Raw genomic sequence first — 24,333 nt, forward strand, 5'->3', positions numbered from 1 at the left:
TGAGTGGTGTTAGTTTTAAACAACTCGGAAGTACGACTAAAGTTTAATTTCAGAAATTGAGAGAAAGAGAGGAGGGGCACGCAAGTGTTCTCGGAAATTCAAAAAATAGTCGTAAAAAATAGAGTTCAAAATAATCATAAACATGGAGTAGAAAAAACCTTTTAAAACTTGCACCCGAGTTTGTTTTGACGTGCAGTGGCGGATTTAAAATATAGCAAATGTTGCAATTGCGCGAGAGGCCCCATAACCATAGGGGAACCGTAAGAGTTACAAAAATGCTTATGATAAATGTTTCACAACTTCTGTGATAGAGAAATAGGGCCAAAAAAAGGGATTTCGACGGGTCCCAAACTTGTAGCTCCGCCGAAGCGATACAGAAAAGACTGCATTACTGTGATTCATATTACAAATGTCGAAAAATTAAAAATTACCGTCGGTTCAACGGGAATATAAGAAAATGACACAAAAAACCGGTTTCGCCATCTCATATTTGTTTCCATAGTCTCCAATTCAGCAATATATCATCAAATGATCGCCAGTCTGAGACGCTATATTAGTTTTGCATAGAAATAAGTAATTAATAGCCACAAAAAAAATGAGTAAACATGCTTTTCAGAACACCCGATCGAAAACAAAAAGGGAAGTGCACAACTGGAACATTCGAACACACCACATGCGAAAATTTAAACCTTCTACAGTTTACCATTTTTGAGTTATGGACTTATGAAAGATAGATACGTACATCCAGCTGCAAGAAACAGCGCACTAATTAACTTGTTTGGTACTTGAATGCCGTATTAAAAACTCTTTCAGGGGTGACTAAAATAGAAATTCATACTGAAATTTAAGTAAACAATTTTATATGAAAACAATAACTCCCTTTACTTTGTATTAAAAAGTGAAACAGCAAAGGTCTTTTTTTTTTTTTTTTCAAAAACATCGGCCAATTCCATCGGCTTTTCGATGTATTTTAAGGCCGATGGGCCGATGTTTCCTGCAATTTAGCATCGGCCGCCGATGCCGATGGCTAAATTGCTGAACCATCGGCGCCGATGCATCGGCCAGGCCGATGCATCGTACGAGTCCTAACCGTGTTTAGTTGTGCTTTTTTTTGATCGAAATCGGATGATGAAAAAAGGCTTTTTACCGACTTTTTTCCGTAAATCATTGCTAATTTGAAGACGTTTCTCGTAGTAAGATGCTAGCGGCACTAACCTTCCGACAGTTATTTCATTGTTATTATTTTATTATACACAATTGAAAAAAAAATTTGAATTGCAGAAATTCCTGTTTTTAGATACCAAAAAGTTTTTTTTTGATAGTTAAAAAATATAAATTTTTCGTAACACGAAAAAAACATGATGTCAACATCAGAAGAAATATTGCTTTAAAATAAGAGAATAATCAGATAAAACGGCATATAAATGTTTGAAACGTCAATTTCTTTCATTAATATTGAATAAAAAAATATTTACGCTTCTCACTTCAGAAACTCTTAAAAAAAATAACTAGGTTGTAATAGGCATTTTTTTCCTCTTCTTACGTGATAACGAACAATCATGTATTTTTTAATTTGTTGTTACAGCTGAATAGAATGAAATTTGTCTTCTTATATTCCCTTGAAATTATCATAAGCTCTAAATACTAATACTAATAACAATAATAATAATAATAATAATGAAAAGAATCTACAGTTGATGATTGGCAGATTAGATAAATGGTTAACTGTTACATAAATAAAATTTAAAAAAGTGGAACCTCACAAAACAGCGAACATTCGTTTCTATGGTGATAAAAAGCTACAACTCACCCTTGGCACAATTATTTTCAAAGTAATCGCCAGCAAACTTTGTGCTACTCAGCGTGACAGTTTTTTCACTTGAGGAGAACCTGTTGTAAGGACTAAGTCGACATTCACCGAGTTGATAGTTGAATTCGGCAGAAAGACAGAGGAAATCTTTGTATCTAATGCAAGCAGCTTGACACTCTTCTTTTGTGTAAGCTTCAACAAGTACTTTTTCTTGCTCGATCCCAACTAGCTCTTTGTTTTGTATCCTTTCAAAAGCCCAATCTCTCTTGCATTGGGATCCTAATAAAGGAAAAAAATGTATTCAATATATCACCAGTAAAGTCCATGTTTATTGGTGAATCAAATTCAAGAAAAGCATTGTTTTGGACATTAATTGTATACAATAAAACTTTAAAATATTTTTAGAATGGGTGTTATTTGTTTATTGAATATAGAAATTCAAAAGTAAATGTTTACCTTTGTCCACTTGAAATCACAATGAATTAGTGAAGTTAAAATTGATGAAACTCTTTGTATATGAAAATTTTGCCGGGTGCTTATTGTGCCAATCTGGTTGAGGTTATATGTATATATATATATATATATATATATATATATATATATATATATATATATATATATATATACACCTAATCCAAGTCATTACGATAAAAAGGACTATTCAGCATGTATCAGATAATATGGAATAAAGTTTCATATGGAAAAAGCACACTATTTTCTTTTTTAATATCAAGGTTTAGATCTTACATTTTTAAGATGTTACGTTATTACGTTATTAAGATTTTTAAAAAAACATATGATATTTGAATTAAAGTTTTATTTTTTATTTAAAGAAAACACTTGTATTCCTTAGCTATTAAACATACGCTCTGAAATTATTCCCCCCCTACCCCCCCCCCCCCAAAAAAAAAACTTAACCTTCAATTTGAGATTTAAAAAATGCAAATGCACGTAGTTAAATATATATATATATATATATTAAATAATTATGATTATTATTCTTCGACAATTTTTTCCCCTTTAAAGTAAAATATTTACCTACATTACCTTGCGCACACTTATGAGTATAACATTTTAATTTAAATAAGTGAAATTACATCTCCATTTCTAATTTAATCCTTTCAATTGTAAATGTCCAGAGCATTGTACTGAGTCAGAACTATATAGATTAGTCTGAAATACATTAAAACGCTTAACAGATCGCATCAAAGGTAAATGTAACTCTCAATGTAGTTGATCCTATTCAAAATGTTACCGTGTATATTGGGATATAGTGCAGTCTATTGATTACATTCTGAAATAGATGCTTAACCATGGTATATTAAACCGGTTGAGTTAACTGAGGTAAGTTGTATTCATGCTACTAGGCTTTAGCATAAGCGTTAGAGTACAAATGTGAAAGTTTCGTAAGCAATTTTCCCATAGAAATTGTTAGATTGCTACATTATTACTTAAAATTAAATATTTATGAATTTGAGAGAGGAAAAAAAAATTACTAATGATACATCGGAAGTCTCTAGTATGATTCAGACTAATCTTTAATTTATTTTTATTATGTAGGTAATAAACTGTGTGTGTATTTGAAATAAAATGCATTTTTTAAATACTATTTCCAAGTATACACTAGGGTAGGTGGAAAAAAAGTTTTTTTTTTCTAATCAATTTCTAATAGCACGGAAAGCTTGCGCATTAACATCCTACTAACGGAAAAAATAATTAGCAAATTTAAAAGCTTATTTTGAAATCGCGCAAGAGCCCTCACACAAACTGAGAAAAAATAGAAAACGTCTCCAATTTTTAAACACGCATATATTTTTATTAGAATAATTTACTTCATTTCTAATAGTATAAAAAATAGACTTTGTAGTTACAGAAAACTTGGAGGCACATTGTAGATCCTTTAAATTCGTGCAGAAAATCCTAAAATACCATTTTTAAAGTAAAAGTTACATTATTTCAAAAATTCTTAAGCTGACATAAAGCTATAGAAATAGACTATTAAAGATTCGCTTTAATTGTTTACATACATTTCTCTTGTGCTGAAATGATTCAGGACCACGTGCAGGAGCGTAGTTTCTAATTTTTCCTTGGAGGGGGGCAAAGAGATGCAAATTCAATGTAGGTTTTAACGGAAAACAGCAAAAATCATGCCCACCGGAATGTAAATACATATATTTCTCATAGCGGTGTTAAGTGTGGGGGGACAATGACCCCCCTGACCTCCCAAATGGCGGGCCTAATCACGTGGCGGTGGCACAGCAAGTCTAGTCCCACTCACCACCCTACCTAATCGACCAACCAATTTAGATGTGATTAATTATGCAGATTGGGTAGGATGTGAGTTCCACTCGACTTGCTGCCACCGTCACCGGATTAGGCTCGTCATTTAGGGGGTCAAGGGGGGGGATCCATCACCCTCTACCACGGCTTTGAGAAATAAATGCATTAACATTTGTGTGGGCGTGATTTTTCCTGTTTTCCGTGGGAATTTCCTTGAATTTGCATTCTTTGACCCCTTACCCCTCAGAAAAATTTGAAACTACAGCGGTCCTGCACGTGGTGAGTCCTGAATCATTTCAGCACAAATGCATGTAAAACATTTAATTGGATGTTTAGTAGTATATTTTTATAAATTTATGTCAGCAAGAATTTTTGAAATAATGTAATTTTTACTTTAAAAATTAAATTTTAAAGCTTTCGGCACGAATTGAAATGAGCGACAGTGTGTCCCCAAGTTTTTCTTTTTCATTTCGGTATCATTAACTTCTGTTTTAAACCCTAAATATTATACAGGGTGTTACAGTTGACCGCTTTGGATCTTCGAGAAAGAGTAGAGTACGCTCCAATAACTCAGAATCAAAGAGCAATGCAGGCTCGGAAATGCTTTCTTGATGCTGCGGTGTGCACAGAAGCATCAAGACACCACATCAGTTAATGTTTGAGTCGGTGATAAATTGCCATGGGCCAAAGTAACATAGGAATTCCAATCATAATGTTTGAAATTTCGTCTGCCAAATGTAATACAAGTTTTACATATACGTCACATAAAATCCGAGTGCTTTGGAAAATAAGCGTAACGCTATCTACTACGTTAGAAAAGCATTTTAGAGCTTGCATTGTTGCATGATCCCAAATCATCTTGACCCGTTGGTCACTGAAGGTATGAGTTTAGTTGAAATAAATAAAAAAAACAATTGTGTACGCATTTGTTGAATTGTCGATTAAGTTTTAGACTGCTTCGTGGTTTTAACGCAGTTAAAAAACCATCATTATTCATTATTTTTAAAAAGTTTTATCTTTATAATAACACTAGTCAACAAAAGGAACTTTTTATCTGCATCCTGGTTTTAAATCAATACTGGTCAATTTCTACTAATTTTGGGTTGAGAAAAACGAATATGATGGTGGATTTTTTTATTAGCTCTTGTTTTCAAGATTTCAAGATACATAAAAGGACACTGGAGAAAGATGCATAGCAACCACACATTGATTTAAAGGTAATGTTAAAAAGGAAATAAAAACCTGTGCAATAAATGATATGAAATAGGTCCTGTTTTATTGAACAGTGTTTATTTTTTGGAAGACAATGGTTGCTTTGGCTTTTTGCTGTAAACGCTTCATTTTCGATTGCTTTTTGTACGTCAAAGAAGGATCATCTCTTGAAATAGTTCAACAACATTTGGTGCGCATTAACTTAGTCCAATGACCCTGATATCTGCGTTACATTGTAAATATATCGTGGTGAAACCTTTCCTTGTGCTCACTGCTCATAGCTTTAGTTTTTAAACAAAATATCCCGAAAGAAATGAACAAGAGCCACATCATTCACTAATGGTCCCAGAACTTCCGTAGGGATTGTTTGACCAGCTGTTTTAAGTTCTCGTCTTCTCTGCAGCTTAGGAATACTTTTAATACACCATTAAAGACTTCTTGCCCTTTTTTTCCACCTCTCGCATTTTTTTTTCTCAAAAAGAGTGATTTTCATAATTGCGCATATTTGAAGGGCCGTTAAAAATTCTCTCCTTAACCTTAGCTTCAATATATCTTAGAAATTTCCCTCTAAAGTATTAGAAAATTATCTTTGTTCACATCTTTCACGAAGTTCTTCATTATTTCCAGCAGAATGAGTACGGGTGGAAGCAGAAATGGGTGGATCTACTAGAGACTAATTTTCGGCATTTCCCTTCCCAGAGTTTAAATTTTTTGTAGTCCATTTCGGTTTTCATGTAGTGAGATTTTCTATCCCAGCCTGGGGTCGAAGTTTAGAAGACATTCAGTCCCATGGAGGGTGTTTCTATCTGCCAGGAAAAAAGAGCATTAGTGAGACATCACTTTCCAAGTTATCTCTACCTTGAAAACTCGAGCTAATTTCAACTTTTTACGGTGGTTTTCGTGTTTAACGAGGCAAAATACTTCGGAAATAGCTATTTTTGAGCAGGATGCATTTTGGTTATTGACTAGTGTAATCACTCCTTATGTGCATGTCTCGAGCATTAAGTTTTTATGATATAGGGGAAGCTCGTTTAGTATCGGACAGTGGGTAGTATCGGACAAGGGCTGCTTCTTAATTCCGCCGCCAGGAGCAGCACGTACTGGGTTAACATAGTGTGCTGTATTGGGGAAGAAAGCCACAGACGCTATATTGGTTCAAATCAACCGTTTGTTCTGGTGTGCAAAGCTAGTTGTTTGTTTGTTGAGAGAATTGCAGTGCACGAACTTAATTTCTGGGGCATACAGTTACACATAGAGTAAGTTATATTGTTTCATTGTTATACCTTTAGACTGATAGTATATTAATCTAAGGATTATGAGCTATAAAAGTGTCTAGCTTCAGTAATAACCTAGTGGTGGTTAAACAACTGTAGCTTTACAGTCGGATTGTATCGGACAAACCAATTTCGGGTTGTATCGGACAAAGTTACTGGCACCAAAATAAAATACTGGCGGTATTTTTCTTTGTCCAACAGGTTGAAATGGAAAAACCACGATATAAATGGGATGAAATAAATATGAAAGAAGCCAATGAAAAAGTTTGACTTAATAAAATGACAATTAGAGAAGCTAGTGAAAGATATTTAGTCCCAAAAAGTACTTTGGGTGATAGGACAAAGCTTTTCCTTTTTAGACTTGTATATTATTCTAAGTCACCAACGTTTCTTCGTTTCATTTTTTTGCACATTAAAATGTTATTTCTGAACTATTTGTTTTTATTTCAACATTTTATTGTTTTGTCCGATACAACCCTCCAAAATTTAAAATTGGCCAAAAATAGAATTTGACAAAAGTTTGTTTAAAAAATATAACTCCCTGTTTTTTTAACCAAAGTTTACAATTTATGTTAGGTAACTTAGTACAGCATAATTTAGTGTAAAAACTAATTCTTTACAAACAAAACAAAAAGTGTTATGATTAAAATGGCTTAGGTGTCCGATACTACCCGATCTTCCCCTAAAAGTGAAATAAATAGGATTCCTGTAAATGTAGAAAACATTTGACGTTAATCCAGCAACCTTAAATTTACTCAATCAACTTACGTTTTTCAACAAATTTGGAATTTTCTTTGCCTTAAAATTTAGAATTAAAAGCTTTCCAAATATATCATGTTAAGCATTTTTAAATCATCAATACAAACATGAATATCTAAATATCTCTGCAGTCTATGATTTAAATTTAAGCACATTTATAACTGCATCTTTTACTACTTATGTTACTTAGGTTGCTACACAGTTTATAATGTATTTAAGCTTCAAAGTCATTTAAGAATTACCCGTTAGATAAAATGAATGAAATTATGAACTGTCCCTTTTAAAGTAGTTTACGTAATTTGTATCTAGAGTTGAAGTAAAAAAAAATGTAAAGAATGTATACTAGATTAAGTCTAATTAGTTTAATTTAGACAAGATTATACTCTGTAACCGGTTATTACTGACTTCACAAAAAGCAATAACTACGAGTCAAAGATATTTTTCAGTAGCAATGCAACACATTTCTGTTTATATGAAATACTTCGTCTTAATCAAAAGAATAGTAACCAAAGCAGTTTAGGGGTGATAAACTATAAATATATATAAATAAAACAGAGAATATATATATATATATATATATATATATATATATATATATATATATATATATATATATATATATATATATATATATATATATATATATATATATATATATATATATATATATATATATATATATATATATATATATATATATATATATATATATATATATATATATATATATATATATATATATATATATATATATATATATGTGTGTGTGTGTGTGTGTGTGTATGTGTGTATGTTCCCTTTACAAATCCACAGTTTAAGTTGGATCTGGACCAAGTTTGGCAGAGAGGTAATTGGGCCCCCGAGAAGGAACGTAGGAGGATTTCAAACGTCAAAAAAGAACTGAACCGTTTGAATTTTAATTTTAAAGACCGAAAATGGCATTAAAGGGCGCTCTTACTACCCCAAATAATTATCCGATTTCTTTAATTTAGGTCCCATTCGAAAGCCCGCGAAAAATACCCATAGGGTTTATTCAGTTTCTACGAATTCCGAAAAAATGGCTGCAAAATCACCGGGAAAAAATGTAAAGCACTTTTAAGCCTAATGGAACTCTTTTTTTACATCGGAAAAATATCGTTTGCGCGATCTCATTTTAATTTAACTTTCAGAATGTTGCTTTATTTTTTTCCTCGGCTGTGACTAAATAAAATTTTGTTTTTGTTTTGAGGGAAAAATTTCCCCTTCTGATTATTACTTGGCGAATTATCTTATTATTTTTTTAAAGGATTTTAGTTTGTATTTATGGAGGATTGCGTTTAATTTATTCGGGAATTTTTGATTTGCTGTTTTCTTTCTTTGAAGATGTTTATTTTGACGGAAAATTTGACAGTTTTTTTTTAAATCTAATTGAAGCCCGATTGTTGAACATGCGTCACTTGACATAACTTTTATTTTCGAGGTAGACCGTGCAAAGCCGGGCGACGCAGCTAGCTAGTAATATAATATAGATAGTTCAGAAGCAATTTACTTAACTGAAAATGTATTTTTAGAAAAAAAAATTAATAGAGGTGTAACAAAAATATTATATTAAAAATACTTTTGTAATTTGTAGATATGTAGTAGTGGCTCAAAATTAAGGAAAGCAAAAACAAATGTCAAACATTTGCAACACAAATGAAGTTTAGCTGTAATAATAGTAATTTGATAACATAGGAAATATCATTCCTTCTTCAGAACAACGCCCTGTAATGACTTGTTATAACTGTAAACATGATGTCAGCTATTCCGGCAGTTAGCAACATTTGATTGTTCTCAGAAGAAGAGTACACTGTCAAAAATGAAACGCTCAATTTTAACGATTCGGCAATCCTCGAGCACTAGTTCGTAATTTTCGACGATCCTTTCGTCACCGAATCACGTGATATTTGACAAAGCCAGAAATCTCAAATTTTTCACGAAATTATTTCGTCCCGATTTCGTCACATTGCAGTGCATTCTGGGAGTTTTCGTTTCAATCTTGTACTTGCTCTTTAAATTATCTTACCTCAATTATTCTAAAGGATTCATAAAAAAGGTTAGTATTTATTGAAATTTGTATGTGCAATGTGCCTTCTTTTATGTATTGTTACATTTTTGTTTAGTGTTGTGTTTGCAGTTGTATTTAAAACACATTAAAATTGAAAACGAACGGTTCGATTAGGTTTAGAATTCGGTGCGCGTTAACTTTGAGTCGCCTCCACGTTAGGCTTAGCTAGCGTTGTTTTTTTTTTCATTTGTAAAAGAAAATGTTGGTTCGTTGACATTTGTTTCCAAAAGCGTACTTCCTTTATTTCGTTAAAAAAACTACAAACATGACTAAAGTTTGTACGAATTTAAACTTACAAAAAAAAAAAAAAAAAAAAAAAAAAAAAAACCTCCCGTAGCTTTAATTAACACAGATGATAAATACAGCGCTTTTATAAAAGGCATAGAACTTTGAAGCTTTTACTTTCAACATGGAATATATTACATGGTTATGTGTTTTCATTCTTCTCCATGAATTTTACAAAAATAATTCTGTTAAACGAAGTGTATTTTTTAGTTTAATAGTTCAAATTTGTTTCGTTCTGCATTTTTATTTTCTTAAACAAATACTATATACCAATCCCCCAATATGCTTACCAGCTTACCCCAAGTTGTTTATAATAATCTCCTTTCCCTGCGGCAGATGTTTCTAGCAATAAGTGCTTATGTTCATTATTTGTGCAGCCTTTTTTTTTACTTGCATAAACATGAAGTAAAGTAAATATCAATTTGATAAAATCATTTTAAGATAGAGAAAATATTAATTTCCATAAAGAACTCTATCTTTGTTCTTGATATTTCAGCAGAATATTTTCAATATTTTTTCAATTTTTCCGCAAATTAAAATAAATTATTGATGTGAAGTTTTAATGTTTAATTTCGATTTAAAAAGAAAAAAAAAAGAAAAATTAATTTGAATTTTGTCATCTTTAATTCAAATTATGTTTTTCGCAATCACGAGTGTGTGTGTTTATGTGTGTGTGGGGGGGCATGTGTGTGGGGGGGCATGTGTGTTTGTGTGTAGGGGGGTATGTGTACGTGTGTAGGCATGTGTGTTTGTGTCTGCGTGCAGGTATGAGTGTGTAGGTAGTTGTGTGTATGAGTGTTTGTGTGTGTGGGGGGGGCATGTGTGTTTGTGTGTAGGGGGGTATGTGTACGTGTGTGGGCATATGTGTTTGTGTCTGTGTGCAGGCATGAGTGTGTGGGTAGTTGTGTGTAGGTATGTGTGTGTATGTGTTTGAGTATGTGCTTGTGTGTGTATGTGTTTGAGTATGTGCTTGTGTGTGTATGTGTTTGTGTACGTGCGTGTAAGTGTAGGATATTGACGCAACCTGGAGACGGTTTTCGCTAGAGGAGCAGCATCGTGAGGCCGGCCGGTCGACGTGACGGTGGCGCTGCAGAGGATGCTGGCGGGAAAATAAAATGATAGGACCTCAAAACAGTCAAATGAAAGCAATAAGCAATCGTGATTGCTCAAAAAAGAAAAGATAGTATAGCATGTTTGAAAATTGTAATAACAATAATAAGCATTTTTTGTTGTTTATTTTCCCACTTCATGCAATAAATTTATAAGTTTTTCTATGTCAATTTGTGTTACATGATTTGTCATAATTATGAATTTTTCCATTATACATAGTTTCTACAGCTGCAGCATTAATTTTATTGCCATATTTGCCGCCTCAAGATATTGTCAACAAAAAGTGAGAAATCCCGGTCTACATTAAATCAGACTACGAAGCATTTTATAGTTGAACTTCCAATAAATCCAAATCTTTTAGTTGGAGTTGTGATTTTGCTGAATGTAAAGTAAAATGTCTATGAAAATTTAACCGAACTTGCAATTGAAAAATTGAAAGGATAATGAAAATATATGATAAGCTTTATATATGTAACAAGCTTTGCTCACCACACTAGTCACTATTTTCATTATATACCTTTGAAAAAAAATTCATTGATATCAGTCAATTGGTTCTCAAGACACAAACAAACATGAAAATGCACTTTGTTATTGGGTTTCCCCTATCTTTGGCAACTCTTCTCCCTTAGTGTTTTTTATTTACTGCGTGAAAATTGCATATTTTAAAAATCAAATATGCTTAGTTAAAAGGTGATACTCCCTTCGTCTCCGTCCCAAACTAGTAAGTAGAGCTATGATTGAATATTTTTGTACTAGTGATTGATTCTGATGATTTTATGATTTTGTTCGAATATTTTTTAAAGATTTCAAGGTACTATACTATCAATTAACAACTTTACTTGGCAACATTCCCTCTTAAAATCATTACCAGCTGAGTTAAAAAAATCCGAAGTACACACGCCCTTAAGCTACGCCCCATTTTGTAAGTACTCTACCCCCAGTATAGCAGAAAAATCAGTTTTTTTTCTACTAAATCCCTATCCATCAGCTAGAAGATAGCTTTATGTAATTACTAGTTAACTTATGAAATGGAGCGTGGCTTCGAGTGTTGGAGCCCTGGGTTTTTGACTCTATTTTGATAGTGGTTTAAGGAGGTAAAGCTCGGTAAGTAAATGTTGTTTATTGATAACATAGCACAATAAAATCTCTGAAAAAAGTGCAAATAAAATCATAATCACCAGTTTCAGTACTACTTAATTCATAAGTACTTTATTGGACCTAATTTGGGTAGGGAGGGGTACTTCAGAAAACATTCGTGAAGAAAACGGAACACGAAAATCGAAAAAAAAACGGTGTATTTTGGCTATCGATTAAAATAAAAAATAAATTAAAAAAAATCACAGATCAACGATTTTCGCACCCTTGATTTTTTTATAGCTCAAAAAATTAAAATTTACGACTTGATGAGCAAAAGAATTAACTCGTTTAAAGGCTAAATAATGCTGATTCTCGATTAGTTGAAGAAACTCTAATTCTAGAATATTATTCAGAAATTAATTTCAGAAACTAACTGAGAGTCTAGCTGCCTAAATAAAAATTTTGTTCATCCGCTGTAAAAATAACTCATTCTTGCAATCTGCTTGAAAAAAAACTGTCAGCATCGAAATAATAATATATTTTGAAAAATATGAAAATTAAATCAGATGCTTTTCAAAGTCACAAGTGAATCGTAGCTTTTTAACTTAAGAAAAAGAACTGAGATTTTAAAAGTAATCGTGAAAACATGTTTTATTTCAGAAATAAACTGCTGAATTTAATCGTAAAACTTTCCTCGAAATAGAAAAAAGATCCATGTGCATGAGGGCATACACCCATGGACTTAAACCTTTACTTATTATGTATATATTCTCTTTTTAAAACTTTTTTAGGATGGATCCAACATCACGGAGATAATCGGAACAAGGACAGACGAAGATTTTTTCATAATTATTACAATATTCTAAATGTTCGTAAATACATAGATTTCATGTTACACATGTTTGGAAATAAAAATAAAAATTTAGGGGTAAAAAACAAAAGTATATTTTTATAATTATTTAACAAACATTACACTAAATTAATTTTACCAAAAGATTTATTTCACATCTGCATTTTTTTTAAGATTTATATTTTCAAATACCTTTTGCAATTTTGGCAGAGAGTTGTTTTCAAAGTATGAAGTATGAAATGCATGCAATAATAAAGTTCTTGTATTAAACATAAATTTGGCCAAATAAACATTCTACATACAAGCAAAATTAATAAAACAAATAATTAATTGGAAAACAAAAAAAGGTAAGGTTTTTCTTAAGATTATCTAATTTTATTTTCTGTATCTAATTTTAGAACAAATATGTACTAACTTAAAGTTGTCCATTTTATTGTACTTTTTCTTTGAAATTTGTGGTATAAGTTGGATAAAAATCTTTGTTTTTTTTTCTGGAATCTTTTCATGCGATGCAATGAAGAAGAAACTTCTCAGCAATTTTCTCCCGAGCATATATCGATCTAACTGTGCATAAAAGTGGCACATGGTTTATTTTTCCAGAACCCAATGTCTGCTGAGGAAGTAGCACTTTTATATTCCCAGTAGGGGCAAGGGCGATGTAGGAATTTCTACATCGTGATGCATCGCCATCCTTACATAGCGATGTAGTTCAAACAGTTTGAAATATTCTTTCCGCTTTAGGGGCACACCCCCTCCCCAATTAGGGGTGTTTTCCTTACATAAATCCAGGCTTTTATCAGATCTTTTTCTAATTTGGCGCATAGGTTCTTTAATCGCATGGGGTAGTACCCCATATGAATACTACACCATGGAAAACTATCCTATGTGGATTTCCAGCATTAAAGGACATCTGGATCGAATCTGGAAAAGATCCGACGAAAACTGGATTTTTATAAGGAAAACTCCTGTGGGGTTTGCCACACATAGCGGGACGAAAACTACACTATGAGAATTCCCAAACATCAAAAGACAAATGTACCAAATTTGGAACAGATCAGACAAAAATTGAGTTCTTATAAGACCCCTCCCCCACACACACGTGGTTTCCCACTCCATAGCGGGACGCAAACGGGAATTCCCGAGCGTCAAAGGACATCTGTGACAGTTTTGGGAAAGACATGATAAAACTGGTTTTTTGTAAGAAAACTCATTTGGTGGTTGTCCCCCATAGCGGGGCGAAAACTACCTTATGAGAATTCCTGAGCATCAATGAACGAACCTCTATGCCAAAACAAAAAATGAATTTTTTTCAAGGAAAACACCCATCGGGGTTGCCCCCCCCCCCCCCTACATTGACGAAAGCTAACCTCCGTGAATTCCTGAGCATCAAAGAACCTCTATGGCAAATTTAGAAAAAATCGGACAAAAACTTTTTTTTATATATGGAGAACCCCCAATGCGGGGTTGCTCCCCCCCCCCATCATGGAGGGTTGAAAACTACCATGTCTGAATTCCCGAGCATCAGAGGACCTATGTTCCAAATTTGGAAAAGATATGATAAAAACTGGTTCTTTAAAAGACCCCCCCCCGTATTGGGGTTGCCCCCCATAGCGGAAAGAAAACCACCCTCTGAGAATTCCTAAGCATCAAATAACGAAACTCTGCCAAATTCGGAAAGATCCAACAAAAACTGGATTTTTTGTAGGGAAACTACCATAGGGGTTGCCCCCCCCCCCCCCATAGAAGGCCGAAAACTACCCTGCGTAAATCCCCGTGCATCAAAGAGCCTATGTGTCAAGTTTTGGAAAGATCCGACAAAAATTGGATTTTTTCAAGGAACCCCCCCCCCTTCCCTCTTCCCCTTATAAAGTGATAAAAACTACCCTGCGTGATTCTTGAGCATCTAAGAACCTCTGTGGCAAATTTAAAAAAGATCGGACAAAAACTTTTTTTTAATACGGAAAACCCCCAATGCGGGGTTGTCTGTCCCCTCCCGCCCTCCACATAGAGGGACATAAACGACCTTGTGTGAATTCCCGAGCCTAAAATAACGAACCTCGGTGCCAAATTTGGAAAATATCCGACAAAAATTAGATTTTTGGAAGGAAACCCCCCATTATGGGGGGGGGGGGGGGTAATTAGATACGATGGGGAGTTTAATCTGCAATGATTTGTTTTACCTTTTTTAAGAAGTTGTTTGTTTGCATTTTTACATAAATAAAAATTTGCCTGACATATTTTATGTGCCTTTTTTTTTAACAATTACTTGTCTTCTTTTTTTTGGATGGGAAGGGGGGGGGGGAGTGCAGGCCCGTTGTTTCAATTTTTTCCCAAATATGACAAAGAGTCTGTACTCAATAAAAATTTTACAGAAAACCAACTAAAACAACGGCCAGTAATGTGTAAAAACATGAATGTTCAAAAATCAAGACGGGAGGGGAGGGGGTCAATTGACCCCCTGACCCCGTAAATGACGGGCCTGTGAAAGTAACTATACGCAATAAAGTGGGAAACTACGGTGGTAAGATTCTGAATTTAGGATTTGATCAAACGCACACAAATCTTATAAAATACAGTCGAACATCGTTATAACGAACTTAAAGGAACCATTAAAATCGATTATTATAAAACGTGGTTCGCTTTATCCAAAAAACAATAAACAATAAGACAATGATTGCAAGAAAGTTCATTTCAGCAGTTATTTGTTTTAAGCGTGTTCGAATTAACGAGGTTCGACTGTATTCTCAAAAAAAAAAAAAAAAAAAAACTAATGTGCTCAAAGAAAAAAAAAAAAGGAAATAAATTTTCTTGAAAATTACGAAATTAACGTCCTCATATATGACGAAATTAATTTGACGAAACTAATGCTCTCAAAACTACGAAAATGATTGTTAATTTGACGAAACTGGAATGAAGAAATATTTCGTTACATTTGACGAAATTCGCATCCTCAAACCACTAACAAAAGCAGTTTCCTCAATTTGACGAAATGTTCGCTCGGAGCATATCCCTGGAAGTGATTTCGTCAAAAACGAAGAAAATTTCATCAAATTTGAAAGTCCATTTCTGAGAGTGTAGTAATTGGATAGGAAAGTTAGAAGTTATAATTTATAAACCACTTTATTATTGTTTGCTTTTTAAATTAAAGTGGCGTTAATGTGGGGCAAAGTGAACTAGTAGGGAAGATTAAAATTTTCAACGATGCATTAACAAAGGTAGTTTATTCCATTCAGAAAAAAATTGGTTTAGAAGACCAAATCTTCTGATTAATCAAGTGATTTTCAAAAATCGAAAGTCTAACTCTGTAATATTTTATTGTAAGACAAAAATTATTTACTTTACTATAAAATGATAAAGTTCATATTATTAATAGTTTAAATTTTCATTGAGACTTTCCAATGTTTTTTTATGTATTTTTTTACTTAACATAAAGCTTATTTTTATGTTCAATGTTTTGTTTAATTAGTCAAGTGAATGCGGGACGAGGTGAATAGGGCAAAATGACATTGTTCCGTTCGTTTACTTATTAAATCATTTATTAAATTCCTTACGTTTTCACCTTTTTTTCATTCACTTAATTTCTTATTTACTCACTTATATATTTTCTCATACACTAATTCATAGATTTATTTCTTTATTCATTTATTGCTTCAATATATTTTTTAATTCATTCTTTCTTTTATTAACACGTTCATTTGATCAAAAATATTTTCAATAGTCAGATAGAAAATATTTAAAAAAAAAATTTTATTATTCACTTTGGCCAGTGAAAAAAATGAATTTATCCCAATCATTTTCTTTTCAAGTTTTAAATTTACTATTTAAAAACATAATGCATCAATCTGAGATTTATTTTTAATACATTGTTATTTTCCCACGTACTGTAATTTTCAAACCAAATTTCCAGTTTGTTCATTTTGAAAAAGATAAGTCATGTTTACTATTTCATTTTGCATCACATTCCCCCTACATATAACTTTTCCGTATGGCAAGCATTTGAATCTGTCCTTTGTTGCAGTTCCTTATCAAATAATCTATCAAATAATAAATACGATTTGCATTTTGCGAAACTAAACAATTGCTATAAGAATCCAAAGTGCTCGCAATTTTGGCTACCGCTGTATTTGTATTTGAATTTCCTTCTTGAAAACTCTCAAAATAAACATGTAGGCAATTTGTAAGTAGTGCAGTCAAAATAATATTTAAGGAAGAGGTATATTTAAGATTTTGTGAGCTATCCGAATTATCATTTATGCACCGAAAGATTACATTAAATTCTTCGCATTTTATTTTCTGTTCCGAAAAACGGTTTTATGTTCGACAATTTATATATTTTCTTCTTTCTTCTGCGAGAAAAAGGTAGTAAGGGAACTACAGAAGCATACACGCTGCAGGATCACGAAAACGTGAAATATTGTGAGCTTAAGCTTTGGAAAGCAGCGAATTCGCAGAGCTAGCGAAAATACGCATTAAAGAATCATTAGTTTTTTGAACAGACATAAATGCCTAGAACAATTCTAGAATTTGCTGGCTCAGCAGATTTTGGCACGGGACAGTAAGTCTTAGTTTTTTCTTTCCATTTTTTCTGCTCCATTTTTATCAGAATATTTTCAGTAACTTTAGATTCTCTCCGTTTGTATACTTCAAACTCTTCAACTGGAAGTAAACGTTCCATGAAATGAGAAAAAAAGTTTATGTTTGTTTTTAAATATGCTCTCAAAATTATTTTTTTTTAGTTCTATCAGTTCAGAAACCGTTCTTCTTAATTTACATAACGATGTTTTCAGCTTTAAATAAGAGTCATAATAATAAAAAGTATTTGAAGTGTAAATGTACGTTGTTTTTTAAATGCTCAGGTTTAGGAAATTTGTATCAGCCGTTGCCGATTTTTTTATTTGTAGAATAATAAGCTTTCTCTTGTCAAAGAAAAAATACAACTTTTTAACCGCAAAAATATTGTGTAAATATGCAGAAAAGTTCGTAAATTTCTTTAGGATTGGGTTTAGAAAATAAAAAGAAAAAAACTAAATATATATATTTTTTTAATTTTAATAACGTAGCTTCCTTTTCTTTATTGTAGTTAAGAGGTAGAAAAATACAAAACCCAAAAATAAAGTTAGCAAAATGGATCAAGAAGGACCTTTAGTTGCGTAAATTAGAGAGAACATAATTAACATTAGTATGTAATATTGAAAACAAAAATTACAAATTTGCACAGCAGAACTATTTTTTTAAAAAACGAGTTTTAAAGTTGTTAATCAAAGTTGCTATTTAATTCACGTCTATGTAACGTTTCCAAATGTAACAACATTCAAGATTATAGAAGTTTTAAAATATTTTTTAAATACTTCTATTTTTATGAGTTTGTTTTGTACATTAATACGATATTACGATATATATTTTTCCTTTAAAATATTGCACGGAAAAATAAAACGATGAAAAGAAAAAGCTATTTTTTAAAGTCACTGCATAAAAAAAATAATACGTAAAATAATAAATACTTTTTAGAAGTTAAATTAATATTATACAAATTCATTTAACCCTTTGAAGACTAAGGGATTTTGCGGTGACGTATAAAAATTTTGCGGTGAAAAAAAAAAAAAACAGCAGTATCTGTATTACATAAAAACACTTTGCTTTTGCTAATTAAGATTTTGCTATCTTAATAACATGAAAATCTATAATAAAAGTTATTGTATTCGTTTGCTTAAAACCAAACACATATCGTTGCCTCAGGGTAACAGTAAGACATCTAAGCTCTGGAATAAAAGTAAGATATCCTACTGTTTCTCTGAGGTGACGATATGTCCGTTACTGGTCCTCAAACAGGGCTGTCATTAAGATTTTAAGCAAAACATAAAATTGAGCTTATGCAATTTCCCAGATCGAGGAAATCCAAGATCGAGGTATCCCTCACCCTCCAGATCTGTGCCCTCCCTCCGTAGTACTACCAAGGAATCGCTGGTACTACTGTTATATCATAGTGGAAAAGGAATTGGAATCGGATAGTTATTTGGTCGGAACTTGATGCCGCTGAATAGTAATCGAGGGCTTAAAATTCAATTTTGTTAAATCCATGAGTCTGAAAGTCATGTGAACTGCGTTAGCAGTAAACATTTGTGCAAAGTTTCAGGCAACTTTCCCTCTTCTTAAGAATATTTATCTAGGTTTAGGGGCGAATGAAGAAGGTTTTTTAATAAGAATTCTTATTATTTTATTGCATATTATTGCAAATTATACAACATGAAGAGAGAAACAACATTCAGGGCTGGAGCGTAGAGTTTTTATTTTATTTTATTTCTTTGCCTATGTGATCTTTTAGAAATTTTAAGCATTTGCATATAAACAAAATAATACGAAAAATAATAAATACTTTTTAGTAGTTGAATAAATATTATACAAATTAATTTAACCCTTTGAAGACCAAGGGATTTTGCGGTGACGTATGAAAGTTTTGCGGTGATAAAAAACAACAGTATCTGTATTACGTGAAAACACTTTGCTTTTGCTAATTAAGATTTTGCTATCTTAATAACATGAAAAAACTATAATAAAAGTTATTGTATTCGTTTGCTTGAAACCAAACACATATCGTTGCCTCAGGGTAACAGTAAGACATCTAAGCTCTGGAATAAAAGTAAGATATCCTACTGTTTCTCTGAGGTGACGATATGTCCGTTACTGGTCCTCAAACAGGGCTGTCATTAAGATTTTCAGCAAAACATAAAATGGAGCTTATCCAGATTTCTTAGATTTCTTTTCCATGATTTCTTAGCCAGAACAAAATAATTTAGTAAAAATATTAACTCAAGAATTTCAAACAAAATCCCTAGGATCCAATATCTTGAGGGAAAACCCAAGCCCTGGCAGCCTTATACAGTCAAACTTGCTTATAACGAGCGCTGATTTAACGAGAATCCGGATTTAGCAAGGAAATAAGAAATACCCTTTTGGTACAGTGTTAAATTTATGAAAGAATAACTCACTTTTAACGTGTAAACCTCGCTTAAAGCGACTAATATTTTTGTGATTCATAAAAAATTTCTATTGACTTCCAGTTCCTCTCCGTTTATCCTTTTTTGATACATTTTATTTATCAATCCGAAGTCAACCGAAAGTTAGTTATAAATCATCAATCGCGAGAACAAGAGATGTCAGCACTTATTTTTAATTTGTGGAGTTGAAGAAGCATTTAAAAATCATATATGTGTGTATATGTGTATTCCTCAAAAACAATGTACATGACACAGATATTCAGACAAGTCAATACAAATTTACCAAATTCTTTCGTTCCGTTCAGAGATTTAAAACGAGCTGATGTGTGCATCACATGACTTCCTTTTACACCAATTTAATGCTATTTCCCTATTATTGCAATTTTAATGGGATTTTCTCTCTAACTCTTTAAATATCACTAGCAATGGCCACATTGAAAGCAGATTTAAAAAAAAAAAAAAAATCGCCAAATTTTTCGCCAAGTTGGCGACAAAACTTGGCAACCAAAAGACTGGCGATATATCGCCAAGTGACCGCCAAATTATAACACCACTTGAGTTTGCATCGAAATTAACAATGATTTCCCCCCAAAAAGGTGCAAAAGACCCCTTTAGAAACACCCGAATGCAACCAAAATAGGAGGTGCACAACTAGACCCCACTACGAGTCTATGTACCAAATTTCAACTTTCTAGGACATACCATTTTTGAGTTATGCGAGATACATACGCACATACGCACATACGCACATACGCACATACACACATACGCACATACATACAGACGTCACGAGAAAAGTCGTTGTAATTACCTCGGTGATGGTCAAAATGGATATTTCGCGTGTCTATACATTCTTAGGCACTTTTCCGCATGTGGTCGAATCGAAAAAAAAACTCAACATTCATTTGGGGGTGAGCAAAATGGAAATTAAGGGCGATTTTTGAGTGAAAATTTTTTCGCGAATACAATACTTCCTTTTTTGTAAAAGGAAGTAAAAAAGAAGAAAAAACGAAACTAAGATTTTGTTTTCTGGTTTTTTTCGATAAGTCGTTTTTAACGAGTACTCGGTTATTACGAGCAAATATCGCGGTCTCTTTTCACTCGTAATAACTAAGTTCGACTGTACTTAAGAAATAAGGGATTTTTATAAATACCACACAATCAAACTTCTGTCGTTAAAACCAAAAAGGAATCTATAAGAACAAAAACACTAAAAAGTGTCGTCATGCAAATCACTTACCAGGCAAACAGACTTTTTCAAAATAATTAAAGTTTCCAAGCTGTTGTAGTTTCACATCTAAGGAATGACCAATGCTCTCTGAGTTGAAGTCACAAGTGTGTTTTTGGTAGTCAATGCTCACTGAGCGACATCTTTTGTCGTTTCTACATTGTTCCAAGCATTCGGACGGAGACAAATTCGATGCTGCAGTATAGGAATTCGCATTCAGTGTTGCTCCGGACACCAATTCAAATTTAATGTCATCCGTATCACACCCTAATGGAAGTGACCAATTGTGAAAAATTAAAATGTTATTATTTGTTGTAATAAAAAAAATAATTGTTCATAATAATAAAGAGGTACTCAATCTGCAAAAATATTTGTCAGAAAAAATAAATACGTTTTATTACATTAATTAGAAAAATGTCTAAAATGTCGAATATCTGTAATTATTGTTTTTAAGACTTGAAAATCGCCCGTCATGTTATGGCAGGTGAAAATTGCTTCCACATTTGATTGAAGCATCTGACTGTTTTGTGATTTCGCAGCTCAATTAGTAATAACAAAAACATTGTTATTGCAAAAAAAAAAAAAAAAAAAATCTTATGCGCGGGATCATAATCATACTTTGAAAACGCAGAAGAAATAGTCAATGTATTCTGCTTCCAAAATATAACCTACAAAATTCTAAGAGTTACATAAAAATGAAAACCACATAACTGAAAATGTGAACTATTTTTGAGAGTCTTCCTAACTAGAAATTAGAAAAATTAAAGTCACTAATTCTAGTTATAAAGAGTTTTTTTTTAGAGGTAGAGAAGTATAGGTTCAAATAAAACACAGTTAAATGTTGTTAATTGCCATGAATGTTGCTTTATTCGAAAGATGATTCTTTGCCATTTTTATTTAAATATGATTTCTGGCATATGACCACCTCGGCTGACTCAGAAAAAGTCAAATCGGAAAGTCCAATTTTCTCATTTTTTGCAGCAATAGAAGCCGTATGTCAGTAATAAGGTGGCGAATGTTCTCTTCCAAGACGTCAATCGTCAGCGGCTTATCGGTGTAGACCAGAGACTCCACATAGCCCCACAAAAAGTAGTCCAGCGGTGTTAAATCGCATGATCTTACAGGCCAATTCACGGGTAAATTACGCGACATTATTCGTACACCGAACGTTTCTTTTAATAAATCAATTGTGACGCACTGTGTGGCATGTTGCACCGCCTTGTTGTCTATTCATGATGAAATGGCAAACCGAACTGAACACAGAACAAGTGACAGCTATCAAAATGGCACACATATCAAACAGTGTTGCTAACTTAAAGTTCTATACCTCTAAAAAAACACCTTTTAGTTAAAATACATGAATCAAATGTATTTATAAGCATTACGACTTAAATTTAAAAATATAAAAGCAAGTGGGCAAATAGATTTTCTTAGAAGAAATACAAAATGTAAGTAGCGCTAATTTGCATTTAAATCCGCTTTATTTTCCTATCTATAGCTTTCTTGTTATGTAAGGTTCATCGGTTGGAGTTTAGTGGTACAAACGTGTGTTTGTCGCAACATTTACCATGCACCTTCATTTATAACAAAAAAAGTGCGAGATCTCTCTTCCCTTTGCTACCTATTTTCTAACTAGAATAGCTTAAAGCACGTATAATACGGAAAAGTTCATTCAAAAATTTAAAAAAAAGTTTGAAAAAATGACAAAAAGAAAAAAAAATCTGAATTTAAATGTACATTAAAATATAAACAAACAAAAACTACTTCCCTTCTTTTTCGTGCTTTTGAATCATTTTTTAAATTAATTTATTTATTTTTGTTTTCGTTAAATTTTTCAGTGATTGACAGTAATTTCAATATTTTATTCTCCTACGAAGTAAAAAAAATAAGTCTCAAAAGTTTCTTTTACTGTAGTATCCCCCATAAATAAAATTAATAGACATTCAATGCATGCATTTTTACTTTCTTCTATATCTAATATATAGAAGAAAGTATTGGATTCGTGCAAATTTTCGAATTTCAAATTTCGACGGATTCGTACGTTTTGAGGTGCGCTGAGTCCATTTCGACCATTTTTGGAAAATGTCTGTCTGTGTGTGTGTGTGTATGTATGTATGTGTGTCACGTCTGTGTGTGACCAGTTTTTTGTGGCCGCTCTAGAACAAAAACTACCGCATGAAATCGAACGAAATTTTGTACACATATGTGCCCCTATGTGAACTTGTGCCCATTAGTTTTTGGCGCGAATTCCTCCAAGGGGGGTGGAGCAATGGGACGTTTTTCGAGTTACGCGTGCTTGCTATTCCTCAGGAAGTAACTGGCGGAATCAAACAAAATTTGGTCCATATGTTGGTATTAACAGGAACAGGTGCTGATTCAATTTTGGTGTCAATAACTCAAACGGGGGTTGAGCTATAGAACGTTTTTTGTCGTCAATTGTGACTGCTGTATCTCAAGAAATAATGAACGGAATGAAAGAAAAATTTATCGGCAAGTAGCCCTTAGTGGGTATAAGAACTGATCTTATTTTTGTGTCAACAGCTAAAAAGGGGGGGGGTAGCACAATCACCCGTTCTTTTTTTCCATTTTGAGTGCCCTATCTCAAGAAATAATGCTACTTTCTGGTTGAAATTTGGAATATATGTGAATCCATATGTAAACAGGCTCTGTTTTAATTTTGACGCCGATCGCTCCAAGAGGTGTTGATTTTTTTTTTTTTTTTGCGAATAAAAATATTATTATTAATGCAACAATAAGAAAGATAAATCGTAATAGATTGTCGTCTGCGTATTTCTCGTGATTTTAATTGTATGGAAATGATAGGAAATATTATCTCAATGATTTAAAATTTTTAACTGTTGCCATCTTATGTTTGTTAACAAATAAAATATTTGTAATTAATTCAAGCAAGGCTTTTAAAATAACTTTCAATTTTCGCTCTTTGCTTTGCTTTTGCAATAATTCAGACATTGGGATGGTCGTCAAGTTTTTGCATGTGTAATTTTGTTTTTGTTAGGAATATTGCTTCCTCGTCAAGCATGGGGAGGGATCAGAAAAAGGAAAAATATAGAAGAAAGTTTCGTGATGGCCACAACATACTAGTTATTTAATGCTTTTGGTTTTACCTGCTTTTACAAGCACGCTAAAGTTTTGTATGTACACAATCTACAACATGTCTTTATTTTCATTTACAGTCTTTACCTACAAATTGTTCACAGAAGCGCTCAGCTAGAGATGCATTGAATATTTCCACTTTGTTAACCAGAACCATTATTTAAAAATTATATTTCTACGTCCTACAAGGAATACAGTTGAAATAATTATGAACAAATTAATGATATTAATGATTCAAAGCATTTTTTTAAAA

At 32.6% G+C, this 24,333-nt stretch overlaps 1 protein-coding gene across 1 annotated transcript in view; it reads right to left on the minus strand.

The window, feature by feature from the left end:
* The window catches only part of LOC129216418 (uncharacterized), a 124,612-nt gene that overhangs the window by 81,852 nt on the left and 18,427 nt on the right, over positions 1-24,333 (minus strand). Inside the window, exons 5-6 of the mRNA XM_054850633.1 lie at positions 20,979-21,233; positions 1,811-2,089 (exon numbers count right to left, since the gene is read on the minus strand). Of these exons, the coding sequence (XP_054706608.1) occupies positions 1,811-2,089; positions 20,979-21,233 (534 nt within the window). The remainder of the gene's footprint in view (positions 1-1,810; positions 2,090-20,978; positions 21,234-24,333) is intronic.

Source organism: Uloborus diversus, chromosome 2 (assembly GCF_026930045.1).
Source record: "Uloborus diversus isolate 005 chromosome 2, Udiv.v.3.1, whole genome shotgun sequence".
Taxonomy (NCBI): Eukaryota; Metazoa; Arthropoda; class Arachnida; order Araneae; family Uloboridae; genus Uloborus; species Uloborus diversus.